The 21,162-nt window shown below is 43.5% G+C and overlaps 1 protein-coding gene across 1 annotated transcript in view; it reads right to left on the bottom strand.

The window, feature by feature from the left end:
• The window catches only part of LOC115104103 (rho-related GTP-binding protein RhoN-like), a 42,144-nt gene extending 21,464 nt beyond the window's left edge, over positions 1-20,680 (bottom strand). The window contains exons 1-2 of the mRNA XM_029625323.2: positions 20,272-20,680; positions 19,674-19,761 (exon numbers count right to left, since the gene is read on the bottom strand). Of these exons, the coding sequence (XP_029481183.1) occupies positions 19,674-19,761; positions 20,272-20,418 (235 nt within the window). The 5' untranslated portion in view covers positions 20,419-20,680. The remainder of the gene's footprint in view (positions 1-19,673; positions 19,762-20,271) is intronic.
• Between the last annotated feature and the right edge of the window lie 482 nt (positions 20,681-21,162).

Here is a 21,162-nt window from a genome sequence, read left to right as displayed (position 1 = left end):
TCTCTCTCTCTCAGTCTGTCTCTCTCTCTGTCTCTCTCTCTCTTCCCCTCTCTCTCTGTCTCTCTCTCTCTCTCTCCCCCTCTCTCTCTCTCTCTGTCTCTGTTACAGTTTTTCTCAATTGCTAAAACACCATTTCTGAAACCTTGCTCCATTTCCCGAAAACATTAAACACAAAACCTCATCTTCAAGCACTATTTACATAACATCTGACTCCTCTTGCAAAATGAAACATTCGCCTCAAAACAGTTTTACCTGTGTTCAAAATCAAACACTGCTCTCAAATCATAAACAAAGTGATCAAAATGATATACACTTTATAGCAGTCAGTAAACAATACACCGAAAAATAGAAAACACATTGTTCAAAACATACAATCCTCAGGGAGAAGTACATTTTTTATCAAAAAAAATATACATATTTTTCCGTCATTGTCTTTTGATGAATGAAAACATGTTCTATGATAGTAGCTCAAAATGTATCAGAAATTACTGCTCTGCTTTGCTCTTTGCAATGTTGTTTTTTGTTCTTCCTCCTCCTTGTACCCCTATTTTTACAGTACTGTACCCTGCATCTCACAAACTTGTCCTTTGTCTCTGTGATGCTGTAATTCTTGTTCTTTGTTGATATGAACCTGCAACCAGTCAAAATCTATTGATCAGTCAGTACTGTTAATAAATGGAAAGCACAATGTTCAGGTCCATAAAATGTGTCCATTGTACAATATACAGCCTACAATGCACTGTACTACAGTATCCATTCTCAGACTTTCAACAACCTGTTTGCTCTCTGAACTGGCTTATATTGGTTGTGTCGCATCATTTGAAACAGGTTAAATCCATTTTGAGTGGTTGTGTTCAATCAATGACATATGTTCTCTATTTGTATTTGATTGTTGCCACTTGTGTTTACCAGTATGGATGACATGTGCATTAGAGTGCAGAACGTGTTTTGAGAATGAGAATGTGTTTAGAGTTTTGCTGAAAAGTCTAAGTGAGATCTGCAAATTGTGTTTTACCATGCGAAATGATTTAAGGTATTGACAACAGACTGCATAATTAGCTGAATGAGTCCAGGCAACTGAGAACTTTGTTCAGCCAATGGGTTTTAGTGTTTTAGCAATTGAGAAAAACTGTAATATTTTTGCTTAGACTAAGTCATGCTGTGTTACATGCTGGGGTACGTACCCGCACCCCACCATATCCCTGTATGCGCATTATGCCCTGAATATATTCTACCATGCCCAGAAATCTGCTCCTTTTATTCTCTGTCCCCAACGCTCTAGGCGACCAGTTTTGATAGCCTTTAGTCGCACCCTCATACTACTCCTCCTCTGTTCCGCGGGTGATGTGGAGGTAAACCCAGGCCCTGCATGTCCCCAGGCACCCTCATTTGTTGACTTCTGTGATCGAAAAAGCCTTGGTTTCATGCATGTCAACATCAGAAGCCTCCTCCCTAAGTTTGTTTTACTCACTGCTTTAGCACACTCTGCTAACCCTGATGTCCTTGCCGTGTCTGAATCCTGGCTCAGGAAGGCCACCAAAAATTCTGAGATTTCCATACCCAACTATAACATTTTCCGTCAAGATAGAACTGCCAAAGGGGGAGGAGTTGCAGTCTACTGCAGAGATAGCCTGCAAAGTAATGTCATACTTTCCAAGAGCACCTCCTCCCAGCTGCCCACTGCACTGAGGCTAGGTAACACGGTCACCACCGATAAATCCATGATTATCGAAAACTTCAACAAGCATTTCTCAACGGCTGGCCATGCCTTCCGCCTGGCTACTCCAACCTCGGCCAACAGCTCCGCCCCCCCGCAGCTACTCGCCCAAGCCTCTCCAGGTTCTCCTTTACCCAAATCCAGATAGCAGATGTTCTGAAAGAGCTGCAAAACCTGGACCCGTACAAATCAGCTGGGCTTGACAAGCTGGACCCTCTATTTCTGAAACTATCCGCCGCCATTGTCGCAACCCCTATTACCAGCCTGTTCAACCTCTCTTTCATATCGTCTGAGATCCCCAAGGATTGGAAAGCTGCCGCAGTCATCCCCCTCTTCAAAGGGGGAGACACCCTGGACCCAAACTGTTACAGACCTATATCCATCCTGCCCTGCCTATCTAAGGTCTTCGAAAGCCAAGTCAACAAACAGGTCACTGACCATCTTGAATCCCACCGTACCTTCTCCGCTGTGCAATCTGGTTTCCGAACCGGTCACGGGTGCACCTCAGCCACGCTCAAGGTACTAAACGATATCATAACCGCCATCGATAAAAGACAGTACTGTGCAGCCGTCTTCATCGACCTTGCCAAGGCTTTTGACTCTGTCAATCACCATATTCTTATCGGCAGACTCAGTAGCCTCGGTTTTTCTGATGACTGCCTTGCCTGGTTCACCAACTACTTTGCAGACTTTGTCTCACTATGGCTCTCTGTCTCACTATGGCTCTCTGTCTCACTATGGCTCTCTGTCTCACTTTTCTGCTCTTTTGCACACCAATATCTCTACCTGTACATGACCATCTGATCATTTATCACTCCAGTGTTAATCTGCAAAATTGTAATTATTCGCCTACCTCATGCCTTTTGCACACAATGTATATTGACTCCCTTTTTTCTACTGTGTTATTGACTTGTTAATTGTTTACTCCATGTGTAACTCTGTGTTGTCTGTTCACACTGCTATGCTTTATCTTGGCCAGGTCGCAGTTGCAAATGAGAACTTGTTCTCAACTAGCCTACCTGGTTAAATAAAGGTGAAATAAAAAAATAAAAATCACTCTCTCCCTCTGTCTCACTATGGCTCTCTGTCTCACTATGGCTCCCTGTCTCACTATGGCTCTCTGTCTCACTATGGCTCTCTGTCTCACTATGGCTCTCTGTCTCACTATAGCTCTCTGTCTCACTATGGCTCTCTGTCTCACTATGGCTCTCTGTCTCACTATAGCTCTCTGTCTCACTCTGGCTCTCTGTCTCACTATGGCTCTCTGTCTCACTATAGCTCTCTGTCTCACTATGGCTCTCTGTCTCACTATGGCTCTCTGTCTCACTATGGTTCTCTGTCTCACTATGGCTCTCTGTCTCACTATGGCTCTCTGTCTCACTATGGCCCTCTGTCTCACTATGGCTCTCTGTCTCACTATGGCCCTCTGTCTCACTATGGCTCTCTGTCTCACTATGGCTCTCTGTCTCACTATGGCTCTCTGTCTCACTATGGCTCTCTGTCTCACTATGGCTCTCTGTCTCACTATGGCTCTCTGTCTCACTATAGCTCTCTGTCTCACTATGGCTCGCTGTCTCACTATAGCTCTCTGTCTCACTATAGCTCTCTGTCTCACTATGGCTCTCTGTCTCACTATGGCTCTCTGTCTCACTATGGCTCGCTGTCTCACTATGGCTCTCTGTCTCACTATGGCTCTCTGTCTCACTATGGCTCTTTGTATATGACATGATTCTCCCTGGCAGAAACCTTCAATCGTCTTCTTTCTATTGCTGTTTTTCTCTCTCTCTGTCTTTCCTCCTCAGTTAGTGTCCAACTGAGGAACCAATGTTTCCCAAGGAACTACTGTGTATTCCTTGTTTATCATGTAACCAATTCTTTGAGCTCTGTTTGCTATACAGTACTTGAGGCTGTATTATGTCCGGGCTTTTGTTTAGACAGAATATGTATCCATGACTGATCGTCTATGTACAACACAAGCACGCGCGTTGTCTGGGGTTTGATCAAGCGTAGCCTCCCTCAACACCAGGAATGACGAGGAGCGATGAGTCACTACGAAGCGGGAACGAGCTGGTTAGACAAGTCACACCAAATAGCACCGTTCAGACAGACATCCGGGAGAACAAAAGCCTGTGTGTTTCCCCACCTCCACCACTTAGACCGCTTAACGCCAACCACGCTGACTCCAACATCCCCCCCTTTCCGACACCCGGCTTCACGTCACACTTTGAGATCACTTCTCTGTTGTTGCCCTGGGCATGTGAACGCAGAGTAGGGTCCACGGGGAAAGGAGGAGAGGGAAAGGAGGGTATTTGATAATTGAGAAGACCTGGGAATATCCGATTTCACCCCCTTTGAAGAGATTATGTGTTGATCCGATTAAACAAAGGGCCCGGGGAGACAGGTTGTAAAGGCAGGCCGCCCCCTCTCTGGTCCTTCGCAGCGCCTCAGAACAGTCCACAGCTGAGACACGGCTAAGGCACGGAGGGATGGAGGAGGGAGGTACACTGCAGACTGCAGGCTTGGTGGTGGCCGGGATTTGGTTGCTTCACCGACAGCCGGCCTTTAATTCCGTGATTACCATGGCCTAATGGCTTCCTCTCTCTTCTCTCTCACACACAATCAAAAATCCCCCTCCTTAGATTCCCTTTCACCTGTAAAACGCCATGCATCACATCCTTTTATAGTCATCTCTTTTCCATCTCTTTCTGTCCTTGGCTGAGGGAAATTAATTTGAGTGTTGGAATACTTCGAAGAGTGGGGTTATTTCCGTCCAAGGCTGCCTGTTGGATATTAAATAGGAATTGAAATATGATTGTTCAGACATCTATCACGTCTATCTTCTGAGAGGGAATGGACATCCTCTCCACTTCTATTCCCCCCCCCCTATCATAGCCCTATCCATCTTTGGCCCACTCTGCAGGGTCCCTAGGGAGGGCTCGAGTGGAGATGATGGGCACAATTTCCCTCTCTCCTTTGAGTGCACTTCCACTCCAGCTAAAGACAGCAGAGAAAGAGAGTGAGAGAGAGAGAGAGAGAGAGAGAGAGAGAGAGAGAGAGAGAGAGATCCTGTTTTTAAATAAAGTAATCCATCAATGATGGGAGCTATGGAAGGGAAGTGGGAGAGGATGCGGGTTAGGGGTTACCCCGGGGTAAGAGACAGGCCAGATCCTCTTACGCTGAGAGAGCCTTATCCAGTGGAGGTGGCCATGCGGCGGTGAGGGCGAGGGCCAGTCACCGTGCTGTTCAAAGTGCCGTCATCAAAGCTGTCGCCACGGCGAGTTATGCTGCCGCGCCACGCCACGCCTGCCGCCCGGGAAGGGACAGGCCTGGAAACTCCATGCCCCAGAGTTCCCCGTGCGAGCTGCTTCCTGCCAGCCTGGGAGATCAACACTCATTCACTGCTGGCAGCGGATAACGAACAAAGTGCTTCAGGAAAGTCTGAGAAAATGGGATGACACTCAGAAACTCCAAAGTAACCAACTGACTAATAATAGTTTCAGCCCATACTGTTACTGCTTGCCCTGTAGTTGACTCTATTTGGGATCAACAACGCTCCACTGTGGCACTGGAGTCATAGGATGATACAGAGGATCACATTACTACGGGTCACTGAAGACCAATGAGTTATAGAGGCGGGCTTAGAATGAACTTCCTGTGTATATGCCTGCATCTTTGGCTTTTTATTCTTGGCTGGCAAATGTCTAAATAATGTGTGTGAGTACTTGTGAGTACGTGGGAAAGAGATGGAGTGCGTGTATGAAGTACAGTTTGTAAACAGTATGTGTATGTGTGAGTAAGTGAACGTTCTCCTACGGGATTGGAAATCCCAGAGGGCTGGACCCAGAGGGGTGGACCCAGAGGGCTGGACCCAGAGGGGTGGGCCCAGAGGGGTGGATCCAGAGGGGTGGGCCCAGAGGGCTGGACCCAGAGGGATGGGCCCAGAGGGGTGGATCCAAAGGGCTGGACCCAGAGGGGTGGACCCAGAGGGGTGGGCCCAGAGAGGTGGATCCAGAGGGGTGGTCAACTGATCCAGATGTATACCTCTCCTTATTCTATCCCTTCTCCCACTATTCACTGGCATGAAACACCATCCCCTCTTAGCTCTGAGAGCATTCTCTCCATCCTGCCCTCTCCGATTTGCCCCCCCCCTCTATCTTTTTACATTTCACTTTGACATTTTGCTACTGGATAGTCCCCGGCAGTTGATAGGGTCGACAGATAGCCTAGCGGTCCCCGGCAGTTGATAGGGTCGACAGATAGCCTAGCGGTCCCCGGCAGTTGATAGGGTCGACAGATAGCCTAGCGGTCCCTGGCAGTTGATAGGGTCGACAGATAGCCTAGCGGTCCCTGGCAGTTGATAGGGTCGACAGATAGCCTAGCGGTCCCCAGCAGTTGATAGAGTCGACAGATAGCCTAGCGGTCCCCAGCAGTTGATAGAGTCGACAGATAGCCTAGCGGTCCCCAGCAGTTGATAGGGTCAACAGATAGCCTAGCGGTCCCCAGCAGTTGATAGGGTCAACAGATAGCCTAGTGGTTAAGAGGGTTGGGCTAGTAACCAGAAGGTTACTGGTTCCAATCCCCGAGCAAACTAGGTGGGAAATACATCTGTTGATATGACCTTGAGCAAGGCACTTAACCCTAATTGCTCAAGTATGTCGCTCTGGATACGAGCGTCTGCTAAATGACTACAATGTAAATAGGCTAGCATGTGTACAAACTGAAGATATCTAGCAGGATGTACTGATCAGTAGCATGTATTTTCCATAAGGTCGCTGCATTCTGTGCCAGAAAGTAGGCTGGCCCTCTTTGAAATCCCGTAGACCGATGCATTGCACTCTTTTTCATTGATGAATGGCTCCTGCATAATCTTTCACTGTGCCTTACTTGATTGTTAACTTATAGACAGACGTAAGAGATACCAGGCCCGGTCTCAGGGAGGGCTGTCTCTGGAGGTCCCTTTGATCTCCACTGAGTTAAGTAAATCTGCTTTTAGTTTTTCTACACCTTACTTGTGGAATAATCTGCAAGGGTCTCTAAAAATGGATGAATCGGAGGCTCTAGGACAATTCAAAAGGCTGATTGAGGGTTTGTTTTCTATGATTGTGTCTTGCTTTTAGTGTATTGATGTGTACAGTATAATGATGTGTATTATTGATGTCAATTATTGATGTGTATTATTGTATACAGTATATCGATGTGCATTATTGATGTATACAGTATATTGATGTGCATTATTGATGTATACAGGATATTGATGTGTACAGAATATTGATGTGTAAAGAGTATATTGATGTGTATTATTGCTGTATACAGTATATTGATGTGCATTATTGATGTATACAGTATATTGATGTGCATTATTGATGTATACAGTATAATGATGTGCATTATTGATGTATACAGTGTATTGATGTGCATTATTGATGTATACAGTATATTGATGTGCATTATTGATGTATACAGTATACTGATGTGCATTATTGAAGTGTACAGGATATTGATGTGCATTATTGATGTATACAGTATACTGATGTGCATTATTGATGTATACAGTATATTGATGTGCATTATTGATGTATACAGGATATTAATGTGTACAGAATATTGATGTGTAAAGAGTATATTGATGTGTATTATTGATGTATACAGTATATTGATGTGCATTATTGATGTATACAGCATATTGATGTGCATTATTGATGTATACAGGATATTGATGTGTACAGAATATTGATGTGTAAAGAGTATATTGATGTGTATTATTGATGTATACAGTATATTGATGTGCATTATTGATGTATACAGTATAATGATGTGCATTATTGATGTATACAGTGTATTGATGTGCATTATTGATGTATACAGTATATTGATGTGCATTATTGATGTATACAGTATAATGATGTGCATTATTGATGTATACGGTGTATTGATGTGCATTATTGATGTATACAGTATATTGATGTGCATTATTGATGTGTACAGGATATTGATGTGCATTATTGATGTGTACAGGATATTGATGTGCATTATTGATGTATACAGTATATTGATGTGCATTATTGATGTATACAGTATATTGATGTGCATTATTGATGTATACAGTATAATGATGTGCATTATTGATGTATACAGTATAATGATGTGCATTATTGATGTATACAGTGTATTGGTGTGCATTATTGATGTATACAGTATATTGATGTGCATTATTGATGTATACAGTATACTGATGTGCATTATTGATGTGTACAGGATATTGATGTACATTATTGATGTATACAGTATATTGATGTGCATTATTGATGTATACAGTATATTGATGTGCATTATTGATGTGTACAGGATATTGATGTGTACAGGATATTGATGTGTAAAGAGTATATTGATGTGTATTATTGATGTGCATTATTGATGTGGACAGTATAATTATGTGTATTATTGATGTGTACAGGATATTAATGTGTATAGTGTATATTGATGTGTACAGGATATTGATGTGTATAGTGTATATTGCTGTGTATAGGGTATATTGATGTGTACAGGATATTGACGTGTATGGTGTACATTGATGTGTACAGGATATTGATATGTATAGTGTATATTGATGTGTACAGGATATTGATGTGTATAGTGTATATTGATGTGTACAGGATATTGATGTGTATAGGGTATATTGATGTGTACAGGATATTGATATGTATAGTGTATATTGATGTGTACAGGATATTGATGTGTATAGTGTATATTGATGTGCATTGATTTATCAAAGCAAGGCTCATCTGTAGAAAATACATTGGTCTCAGCATGAGTCCCTGTCAAAATAAAGGTTCAATCAAAATATACAACAATAAGTAGTATTCACCTAAGTATAAAAGTATATAAGAGCCATATGTGCACCAATCATCACTGTGTGTCCTGATGTGAATATGTTAAGCAGATCCCAGTGAGCCTACAGTCATATTTAAGAGAGGCGGTACAGACAGAGACGTATCATAGGGCCTTTGTCTGTCTGTGACCACGGTCAGCCGGTCATACGGAGATCAGATCACAGAGATCATCAGATAGCAGAGGGATCAGAGGGGAGGATGTCATGAGAGATCTGTCTGGATGGAGTCCCCCAAAAGACCCTATGTGACTAGATTAGGAGCTGGGAGGCAGTGAGAGGGCAGAGGAACAAGGAGAGGAACCGGGGCAGGTGGGCAGTGGGCTCACCATGGGGCTGTGTGGTATACCACTCGAAAGGACACAGTACATAATAAGGCCAGCGAGGATCATGACCTATGTATGTTTCCTTTGAATTGTTAGGTTATTCAAAACAGTATGTACGCGGGCGTGTGTGTGTGTGTCTGCATGCGTGCTTGCAGAGTCGCATCTGTGTGTTTGTCTGAGCGAGTGTCAGACTTAAATTGGATATTCTGTGTGTTCCTGTCAGTGAGGCTGACTGGCCCTCTCACAACTCCTACCCTCCCTTTGCTCCTCTCCTCCTTTCCTCTCCTCCTCTCCTACACACAGTCGATGACTCCAGGTCAGAACAGAGTTATGCAAACTAATGAGCTATCACAGAGAGGGGGGACATGGGAAGGAGAAAGAGGATGAGATAGAGAGAGAGAGAGAGAGATACAGAGACAGAGAGACCGAGAGAGAGAGAGAGAGAGAGAGAGAGAGAGAGAGAGATACAGAGACAGAGAGACCGAGAGAGAGAGAGAGAGAGAGAGAGAGAGAGAGAGAGAGAGAGAGAAAGATAGAGAGAGAGAGATACAGAGAGACAGAGAGACCGAGAGAGAGAGAGAGAGAAGGGACACGGTTCATTTTAAAAACACCCTCATTTGGCTGTGAAACTAGCCGTGTCAGACTATCGTCTTTCTCTTCGTTCCTTCACGTTTTCTTCCTCTTTTCCCTCTTTCAATTGTCCAGGGTCCTGTTGTCTCTCTGGCTGAAGCATACGGGCACCCAGGCCTCCTCCAACACCCCGACGGTAGCGTAACAGTTAGTGTTAGTGACTTAGACCAAGAGAACTCCCAAGGCTCCAGGGGGAGAGTCAGAGACGTGTACCCAGCCAGGGGCCACTCTGACTGGGTAAACATCAAGCCCTGCAGCCTGGACCTCTGGGTGGCTACACTGTCACAGACATTCAGTGTGCGGTGAAATGGCTACAGTATCTATGAATAAGATATCTACTGTACATGTCCACATGCTGTACAACCACAGTCACCGCATGTTAGGGTGCAAGATTCCAGTAACGTTCCCAGAATGCACAGGTGTTCCCGAAATCTCAGTGGGATTGTTCCTGGAATCAGTACGGAATAAGCAGGAAATCCATCGATCCTCCAACCGGGATATCTGAAAAATATGTATTTTGGTTTCCAGAATTTCTGCGACGGTACCACATACACAGCTATTACTTGTGATCTATGTGTTAAAGAGACGCAGCAACTGTGGAGGCTCTTCTCCGGCGGGTATGAGGTGCTCCAAAACGGGAGGCCAGGGAGGTGCCGGATTAACCCCCCCCCCCCCACCCCCCACCGAGCCGACGCCCGCCAGAGGCTCAACAGAGAACCAGATCACCACCCTGCTGTCCAGAAATAGCTCCACATGCATTCCAACGCTGCCTGTCCTTCTGCATCTCTGTCTGTAGGCACAGACCTGGCAGTAGCACGCGTTTACGTCCGGCCCCTGTCCATGTTCATTTGGTAGTTTGCGTTACACAACACTATCAGTGATGGTGTTTGGGGTTGTTCTATGAATGCGGAAACATGAAAGAAACATACCCTTTTACAATGTGTTGAATTGGATATGTATTAAGAGTATAGGCCGTGTTCTTCAGACAGCGGAACTAAGCGTAGGTGGATCGGGTGATACTTATACAATGGGTTCTCCTCACCACTTCCATTTGAAGTGCTCTGATGACATGTAAGGGTTAAGTAGTCCTGACGTACCTCTTCATGTCCTAAATGTTGTCTGGGTATTGGGCAACACCTTCCCTATTATATTAGGCTTCACTGAAACGATCGTTGTAGAACCGACATCATGCAGTGTTTGACATTCCAATGGGGGGGGGGGGGGTCAACAAGGGTCATTTTGAAGGCACAACAACCCTTCATACCACCCATTTCTCACACACACAGACGCACTGGTGCACAGTATACTCACCGGCTGTACCTAACCGGCGGGTGTGCCTGCTATGTGCTAATCATCATAAAAACAGGTTTGCGTTTCGGCAGTTCTAACCCCAGGCAGGTCAGTCTAGTGCAGCTGTGTGGGTTAGTCAGCAGCTAAGAGGACAGACACTCATCTATTTTCAGGATACTGACAATAAAGATTTAACTTCGGGGGGGGGGGACATTTCATGCAAAAACGAACAAACGCTTTGTACAATAAGTGTGTACTCACAAACACTAAAAGAGTGCAGGTAGCAGAAGATGAAAACGTATGAGGGTAGCATCACAGCGCGACGAGGGAGGGCAAACTAAAGGCTGACTGACGCAGCACCTCATTGAGGTCATCTTCCCCAGTCGTCTCTGTCTAGAACCGTAAATCAACATGGCAATCCGGGAGAGATGCTCATGTCATGTTTCTGCTTTCTGAAGGACCTCCAGCTACAGCCAGCCACAATAGAGTAGAGGGGGGGGGGGGGTGTTGGTTTAATTTAATCTCTGTTTTGGTTTGTAGCTCTTGCAGATGCTATTAAAGATGAATCAAGTGGAAAGGGCTAGGAACAGGAAGGCCCTGCGAGCTAAGCGTGTTTCTACAGGGCTCTTGATGCCCTAATGGTCCTCTGCACTGAGAATGTGGCTCACCATACTCACCAGAAATGTTGAAAAGTCACTGCGTGCGTGTGCGTGCGTGCGTGCGTGTGTGTGTGTGTGTGTGTGTGCGTGTGTGCGTGCGTGTGTGAGTGCGTGTGCGTGTGTGTATTGGTTGTGTGGGTGTTTGAAGCTATTTGGCATTATCTCTCAAATCCAAAATATATCCCACCACTAATTACAGAAACACCTGTTGTGAGTAAAAGTGTTGTAAAATAATCATTATAAAACATGTGACAGGTCAAGTAGGCAAGCGGATCATTTAGCTTTTTTGAAAGAGGTATTTGGCATTGCCTAACGCCTCTAATGAAATTAGGAATCGTTCAAAATATGTGTGAAGCTACAGAATGACGAAGAACATTCTCTGACCCGCAACAGACAAGTCGTTCAACTGTTAAGATAGGAATCAGACGCAGTCAATCAGAGAGGATAGACAGAGACGTGACTGCGGTGTGGGACTGTGGGAGAAGCCTGACTGACTGTTGTGAGTTACTTAAGATATTCCCTGGGACAGTCCTTGCTGTGCTGTGAGTGGGAGAATGTTCCAGGCCTGACTTGGAGGAGATAGTTCCCATGGTGCAGCACCACCGTACTGGGACGAGACACAGTACGGGGGGCGTGACAGTTTGGCTGACGAGCACTATAACCCGCGAGAGTGAGCACCCAGTACGGGTCACTGATTGGTGCACAGACCTATTGCGACCCAGTGTCAGTGTCAGCTTGGCCAATCACCGCTCGGAATGGGGTTAGGAAGGGTGACATTTGAACCCGAGGAGCAGCGGCTTGTCAGTCATCGCTGGCTTTTTATAGATCAGTCCTCGCTACTGCTATTTAGATAAGCAAATACACAGATAAACAGACATGCATACACATTCTATGCCCTCTCCCACAACATACACACGCAGGCGCACACACACACACACGCACAAACACACACACACACACACACACACACACACATTTGCATTCCTCTCAATCAGTTTCTAATTGACTTGATCCACCAGATGGTCTGTGGCGTAATGCAGGGGGAATACAAAGCAGCCGCCACTTTCCCTCTGGTTCTGGACAGCCATAACGGCCATGTTGATGTGTCTTTAAAATAAACATCCTATTCACTAAAACACCAGTACACACACACACACACACAGTACCTAGACACAGTCATGGCCCTAATTACATCAACACCTCACCTCTGTTTTCTTCCATCCTGTGAATACTAGAAACCATGCGGGTCTGGGGAACAACAGATCACCGAGGCTAAACTAATCAATGGTCTACTGCAACACTAAAACAATAGGCACCGTGACCTTGTTAATGGCAATACACGTCCTACCAAGCCCCCTGAGACCTATCAGAGCACAGAGGCCGTAAAAGTGTAAATGAGGAGGCTAGACTCCAGCTCCTGAAACAGAACACACCTCAAGGACTCATCAATAATGACTGAATCAGTGATATTCGGAGACCACGGGAGTCTCTTGTGTTCAATTGATATGTTATTACTAATGCACTCTCCATCTTACCCGACACTAACTAGGTGGATGGCAGATAGAGTGAAACCAACTGAGCTGATCCTGCTATACAGAGCTGGGTTTTTATAGACAGTGGTGTAAAGTTCTTAAGTAAAAATACTTGAAAGTACTACTTAAGTATTTTTTGGAGTATCTGTACTTTGCTTTACTATTGATATTTTTTGACAACTTTTACTCCACTACATCCCTAAAGAAAAGAATGTACTTTTTTCACCATACATTTTCCCTGACACACAAAAGTACTCGTTGTATTTTGACAGCTTAGCAGGACAGGAAAATGGTCTGATTCACACATTTATTAAGAGAACAACCCTGGATATGCCTACTGCCTCTGATCTGACGGACTCACTAAACACACATGCTTCGTTTGTAAACTATGTCTGAGTGTGCCCATGGCTATCCGTACATTTAAGAAACAAGAACAACATGCTGTCCGGTTTGCTTAATGTTAAGAATTTTGTATTATTTAAACTTTTACTTTTGAACTTAAGTATATTTTAGCAATTACATTTACTTTTGATACTGAAGTATATTTAAAAAAAACACTTGTAGACTTTTACACAAGTATTATTTTCACTGGGTGACTTTCACTTTTACTTGAGTCATTTTCTATTAAGGTATCTTTACTTTTACTGAAGTATGACAATTGGGTACTTTTCTATCACCGGTTATAGATTACAGGAGGCTTTCTACAGACCCTGGTCCTGTGCTACACATGGGTAAGTGGTATAGTAAGTGGTGTGGTATAGTAGGTGGTATAGTAAATGGTATAGTAGGTGGTATAGTAAGTGGTATAGTAAGTGGTATAGTAAGTGGTATAGTAGGTGGTATAGTAAGGGGTATAGTAGGTGGTATAGTAAGTGGTGTGGTAAGTGGTGTGGTATAGTGAGTGGTATAGTAGGTGGTATAGTAAGTGGAATAGTAAGTGGTGTGGTATAGTAAGTGGTATAGTAGGTGGTGTGGTATAGTAAGTGGTATAGTAAGTGGTATAGTAAGTGGTACAGTAAGTGGTACAGTAAGTGGTATAGTAAGTGGTATATTAAGTGGTACAGTAAGTGGTATAGTAGGTGGTATAGTAAGGGGTATAGTAAGTGGTATAGTAGTGGTATAGTAGGTGGTATAGTAGGTGGTGTGGTATAGTAAGTGGTATAGTAAGTGGTGTGGTAAGTGGTGTGGTATAGTGAGTGGTATAGTAGGTGGCATAGTAAGTGGTATAGTAAGTGGTGTGGTATAGTAAGTGGTATAGTAGGTGGTATAGTAAGTGGAATAGTAAGTGGTGTGGTATAGTAAGTGGTATAGTAGGTGGTATAGTAGGTGGTATAGTAGGTGGTATAGTAAGTGGTATAGTAGGTGGTATAGTAAGTGGTATAGTAAGTGGTATAGTAGGTGGTATAGTAAGTGGTATAGTAAGTGGTATAGTAGTCGTATAGTAAGTGGTATAGTAGGTGGTGTGGTATAGTAAGTGGTATAGTAAGTGGTGTGGTAAGTGGTGTGGTATAGTGAGTGGTATAATAGGTGGTATAGTGAGTGGTATAGTAAGTGGTGTGGTATAGTAAGTGGTATAGTAGGTGGTATAGTAAGTGGAATACTAAGTGGTGTGGTATAGTAAGTGGTATAGTAAGTGGTATAGTAGGTGGTATAGTAAGTGGTATAGTAGGTGGTGTGGTATAGTAATTGGTATAGTAGGTGGTATAGTAGGTGGTATAGTAAGTGGTATAGTAAGTGGTATAGTAGGTGGTATAGTAGGTGGTATAGTAGGTGGTATAGTAAGTGGTACAGTAAGTGGTATAGAAAGTGGTATAGTAAGTGGTATAGTAAGTGGTATAGTAAGTGGTACAGTAAGTGGTATAGAAAGAAGGTATAGTAAGTGGAATAGTAAGTGGTATAATACGTGGTATAGTGAGTGGTATAGTAGGTGGTATAGTAAGTGGTATAGTAAGTGGTGTGGTATAGTAAGTGGTATAGTAGGTGGTATAGTAAGTGGAATAGTAAGTGGTGTGGTATAGTAAGTGGTATAGTAGGTGGTATAGTAAGTGGTATAGTAAGTGGTATAGTAGGTGGTATAGTAAGTGGTATAGTAAGTGGTATAGTAGGTGGTATAGTAAGTGGTATAGTAGGTGGTATAGTAAGTGGTATAGTAAGTGGTATAGTAGTCGTATAGTAAGTGGTATAGTAGGTGGTATGGTATAGTAAGTGTATAGTAGGTGGTGTGGTATAGTAAGTGGTATAGTAAGTGGTGTGGTATAGTGAGTGGTATAATAGGTGGTATAGTGAGTGGTATAGTAAGTGGTATAGTAGGTGGTGTGGTATAGTAATTGGTATAGTAGGTGGTATAGTAGGTGGTATAGTAAGTGGTATAGTAAGTGGTATAGTAGGTGGTATAGTAAGTGGTATAGTAGGTGGTATAGTAAGTGGAATAGTAAGTGGTGTGGTATAGTAAGCGGTATAGTAGGTGGTATAGTAAGTGGTATAGTAAGTGGTATAGTAGGTGGTGTGGTATAGTAATTGGTATAGTAGGTGGTATAGTAGGTGGTATAGTAAGTGGTATAGTAGGTGGTATAGTAGGTGGTATAGTAAGTGGTATAGTAAGTGGTATAGTAGGTGGTATAGTAAGTGGTATAGTAGGTGGTATAGTAAGTGGTATAGTAGGTGGTATAGTAAGTGGTATAGTAGGTGGTATAGTAGGTGGTATAGTAAGTGGTATAGTAGTCGTATAGTAAGTGGTATAGTAGGTGGTATAGTAGGTGGTGTGGTATAGTAAGTGGTATAGTAAGTGGTGTGGTAAGTGGTGTGGTATAGTGAGTGGTATAATAGGTGGTATAGTGAGTGGTATAGTAAGTGGTATAGTAGGTGGTATAGTAAGTGGTATAGTAAGTGGTATAGTAGTCGTATAGTAAGTGGTATAGTAGGTGGTATAGTAGGTGGTGTGGTATAGTAAGTGGTATAGTAAGTGGTGTGGTAAGTGGTGTGGTATAGTGAGTGGTATAATAGGTGGTATAGTAGGTGGTATAGTAAGTGGAATACTAAGTGGTGTGGTATAGTAAGTGGTATAGTAAGTGGTATAGTAGGTGGTATAGTAAGTGGTATAGTAGGTGGTGTGGTATAGTAATTGGTATAGTAGGTGGTATAGTAGGTGGTATAGTAAGTGGTATAGTAAGTGGTATAGTAGGTGGTATAGTAGGTGGTATAGTAGGTGGTATAGTAAGTGGTACAGTAAGTGGTATAGAAAGTGGTATAGTAAGTGGAATAGTAAGTGGTATAGTAAGTGGTACAGTAAGTGGTATAGAAAGTGGTATAGTAAGTGGAATAGTAAGTGGTATAATACGTGGTATAGTGAGTGGTATAGTAGGTGGTATAGTAAGTGGTATAGTAAGTGGTGTGGTATAGTAAGTGGTATAGTAGGTGGTATAGTAAGTGGAATAGTAAGTGGTGTGGTATAGTAAGTGGTACAGTAGGTGGTATAGTAAGTGGTATAGTAGGTGGTATAGTAAGTGGTATAGTAGGTGGTATAGTAAGTGGTATAGTAAGTGGTATAGTAGGTGGTATAGTAAGTGGTATAGTAGGTGGTATAGTAAGTGGTATAGTAAGTGGTATAGTAAGTGGTATAGTAGGGGGTATAGTAAGTGGTATAGTAAGTGGTATAGTAGGTGGTATAGTAAGTGGTATAGTAGGTGGTATAGTAAGTGGTATAGTAAGTGGTATAGTAGGTGGTATAGTAAGTGGTATAGTAGGTGGTATAGTAAGTGGTATAGTAAGTGGTATAGTAAGTGGTATAGTAGGGGGTATAGTAAGTGGTATAGTAAGTGGTATAGTAAGTGGTACAGTAAGTGGTATAGTAAGTGGTATAGTAAGTGGTATAGTAAGTGGTATAGTAGGGGTATAGTAAGTGGTACAGTAAGTGGTACAGTAAGTGGTATAGTAAGTGGTATAGTAAGTGGTACAGTAAGTGGTACAGTAAGTGGTACAGTAAGTGGTATAGTAAGTGGTATAGTAAGGGGTATAGTAAGTGGTATAGTAAGTGGTATAGTAAGGGGTATAGTAAGTGGTATAGTAAGTGGTATAGTAAGTGGTATAGTAAGTGGTATAGTAAGGGGTATAGTAAGTGGTATAGTAAGTGGTACAGTAAGTGGTATAGTAAGTGGTATAGTAAGTGGTATAGTAAGGGGTATAGTAAGTGGTATAGTAAGGGGTATAGTAAGTGGTATAGTAAGTGGTACAGTAAGTGGTACAGTAAGTGGTATAGTAAGTGGTATAGTAAGTGGTATAGTAGGGGTATAGTAAGTGGTATAGTAAGTGGTATAGTAAGTGTTATAGTAAGTGGTATAGTAAGTGGTACAGTAAGTGGTACAGTAAGTGGTACAGTAAGTGGTACAGTAAGTGGTACAGTAAGTGGTATAGTAAGTGGTACAGTAAGTGGTACAGTAAGTGGTATAGTAAGTGGTATAGTAAGTGGTACAGTAAGTGGTATAGTAAGTGGTACAGTAAGTGGTACAGTAAGTGGTACAGTAAGTGGTATAGTAAGTGGTATAGTAAGTGGTATAGTAAGGGGTATAGTAAGTGGTATAGTAAGGGGTATAGTAAGTGGTATAGTAAGTGGTACAGTAAGGGGTATAGTAAGGGGTATAGTAAGTGGTATAGTAAGGGGTATAGTAAGTGGTACAGTAAGTTTTATAGTAAGTGGTATAGTAAGTGGTATAGTAAGGGGTATAGTAAGTGGTATAGTAAGTGGTATAGTAAGGGGTATAGTAAGTGGTATAGTAAGTGGTACAGTAAGTGGTACAGTAAGTGGTATAGTAAGTGGTATAGTAAGTGGTATAGTAAGTGGTATAGTAAGTGGTATAGTAAGTGGTATAGTGGCCATATTGTAGTTTATGAAGGCCAGCAGGGGGTCGACTGCATATGAAAATGCTTCTTCACAGTAATTACATAGTGGGTTCAGACAGTGGCCATGCAGCCAGGCAAACGGAGTGGAAAAGACACATGGTCCCTGGCAATACCCTGCTGCTGCCAGCGCACGGGAGAGGGGGGACGACGAGTGAGAGGGCAGAAGAGGGGATAACGAGAAAGGTGGAATTAAATGTATGGGAAAAAGAAGGGCAGGAAGTCCGAGACAGAAACCTGACCTTTCTCCCTTTATTTAAATGGTTGAGTGTTTTTACCACGGGAGAACATCCGTTAACTCATTTACATCTGGAGTGAAAACATGAGCTTTCTGTGTTTGGTACGAACCAAAGAGTAAATAGGCAGGCATGTGAGCACACACTCTTAAGAGTGTGACTTGCTTGAGGCTGGTAGGCTGGGTGGGGGATATCATGTTGGTAGACGGAGTAAAGAGAGAGGGGGGATATGGTCTCTTTACTGGAGATAAAAGGCTGATCATCCATCGTCAGTGATCATCAAAGGGGTTAGATATGGACCAGTAGAAGCACAACCCTGCTACCATTACAGAAGCCCCCCGGTCCAAAGCTATGGAGGAGATAAGGTGGACTTCTGATCCACTCAGTCCTGCCTCTCAGCCACAGAGACCTCTTCAGCCCTCACTGACAGACTCAAGTAGATTTAGTCTCAGGGTCAACACCAGGTCCCTCCCACACATAGAAAATCCCCTCAAAAGAAAACACTCTCAGCTATATGACCGTGTAAAACGGCAATACCCCCCATCATCACCATCCGTGGTGAGGATGTTTTTAGTTTTAGGAATGTTTATGGCAATAGGCAGGGATTCCCATGGGGGTTCAATTACATACCCAGGCTTCTCAGTCACTCAGTCAGAGATGTTTCAGATACTGTTTGACCGGTCAGTGGATCTCTGAGCTGCACTTACAGCTTCAGCCTAACGGCCCTGGGCTGTGAGCTGAAACTAGAGAATGGCATTCCACACAGACAGGCCACAATCACCCCCTCTCAAGTCTGGAGATGTGGTCCTCAAGGGGGCAACCCCAAATTGCTTTCCCACCATAGAGGGCATCCATATCCTAAACCCCTCAGACAGAAGGTCCATCGCTTGAACCAAACACTGACTGACACATTATAGACAAAGAGGCATAATAAGTTAGTTAACATCCAGACAAACACCATTTGCGGCCATTTGTCACTGATAGGAGTGAATTGAGAGCTAGCGCAACTGTGACCACGGTCAACCACAACAGAAACCGTATGGATGGGTTGAGATCATTTCTGTGGACCAGTCAGTCAGTCAGTCGGTTATTCTGCTTCAGCCCCCTCCACTCCCCGACCCCCCTATCAGTCTTCTAGGCCCCTGGACAGAGCATGGGAACAGGCCAGCCACACGCAGCGCTCCTCAGAGAGAGGAATGCAAACAGAGTGCAGCGCTGAGAGAAAGGACCGGGCACAGGAGATTTTCAGCGAAGACAACAATCCTAAATAGCAGATGCCTCAAGCAAAAGTACGCCAGTCAGTCAGTGGTAAGTTGGCATGGTCCAAGTAATTCGTCAGAGAGATGGCTGCTTGAAAACCCCCGAAATGATTGAATCAGCCCCCCCCCCCCTCCCCCACGGTTGCAGACATGGACTGTCGTCACTGCCAAGCTGAGCAGCCATAGGGATTGATTTGTCATCAGCCTTGAGGAGATAGATGCAGAGAGAGCAGAAATAGTGTTACCTGACGTGTCCCACATGTTCAACTCAATCCTCTGTTTGTCGATTTCAAAACTGGCCGTGTAGTTTTCAAAAACGGTGGGGACATAGTTCTGAAAAAGGGGTGCATCTTGATTAGTAAAGCACTAATAGCATAGGCGTAACGTAGGTTAGTCGTTCAACTACGTACATGTAATGTATCATACAGACTCAAATAAAATAATGTCGGTCTAGTTTCCAATAACACCACGCGGAAATTGAATACACTCCGAAGTACATTATATGAGTCTATATTGTTCAATCAATAATAATAATAGCCATTTTGTTTTTAAAGGTGCTCATTATTTCCCTGTCTTTCAGTTTCCGTCTCGCAGGTGCGTGTACACCTCTGGCTCATAATTTAAATCAAGACATTTGGGGTTAGATTATTAGAATAAAAAAGCTCTTGTCGCTCTATTTGGTTTGGTGTCTGTCTTGACATTCATTTTTGCTTCATTCACAAACTGCGATGACCTACAGTACACCTACCACTCTTAAATGATCCAGGTGCCTGTTTTCAAGTGTTGACATTCGTGTTCATAACGCAAGACTTCATAGCCTATAATATATATCAGGACACTTACCTCGGGATAGCAGTCCTTCGCAAAAACATGTAGGAGCGCCGTTTTACCACATTGCGTATCTCCGACCACCACGATCTTACAGCGGCTGCCTTGACTTTCCATCTTTGTCAGTGTCTGTTCTGGACGCGGATCGGTTTCATTCACCATCCGATGTGGATATAAGGAACTCAAGGAAAAACCAGCAGGTACATGCCCCGGTTGTGGCGCGCCCTACTATGTGTCCTCCCCCGGTTGTCCTCCCCTGTCCACCACGTGAAGCCCTCGATTCCCACCGTTACACTAGCTATCCTCTCTATGCCGGGTTACACCCGCTTTGCTCGCCTCAGACCTCAGCAGCAGCACGCGGGTCCCTCCCTTCAAACTCGACTTTTTAATTGGCCACGCCTTGCCGGTACACGCGCCCCGACGAGACCGAGTTGATCCTCGTGCCTCTGTGTTCATTTACTTGTTCGGTAGCTTGTCTCTTTACTTGTCCTTCCGTGACACACGTCTTCATTATTTGTTGTCGAAAGATGATTAATATTATACTTGGGCTACATCTCCTGGCCTTTATTTATAACCTTGAGGATTATGTTTAGGTACACATTTCAACGAATATATTGACTGTTTATTACATAGTTATAAACTGTAATACTAGACGAATAATTAGCCTAACAGGTTATAAACGGCTTATAAACCCTTTAGAAATTATGTATAGGTCTAAAGTATATCTTAATGTTAACTGGGAGTGTCTTATACATTCTCAAAACAAATGAAAAGGAAAGTATTGTTGTATTATGCATTGCCATACAACACTCCTTCTGTGACCTCCAACTGCTTTTAAATGCTAGTAAAACTAAATGCATGCTCTTCAACCGATTGCTGCCCTCCTCCGCCAGCCAGACTAACATC

Source organism: Oncorhynchus nerka, linkage group LG21 (genome assembly GCF_034236695.1).
Source record: "Oncorhynchus nerka isolate Pitt River linkage group LG21, Oner_Uvic_2.0, whole genome shotgun sequence".
Taxonomy (NCBI): Eukaryota; Metazoa; Chordata; class Actinopteri; order Salmoniformes; family Salmonidae; genus Oncorhynchus; species Oncorhynchus nerka.
This window is presented reverse-complemented; position numbering and strand designations above follow the sequence as displayed.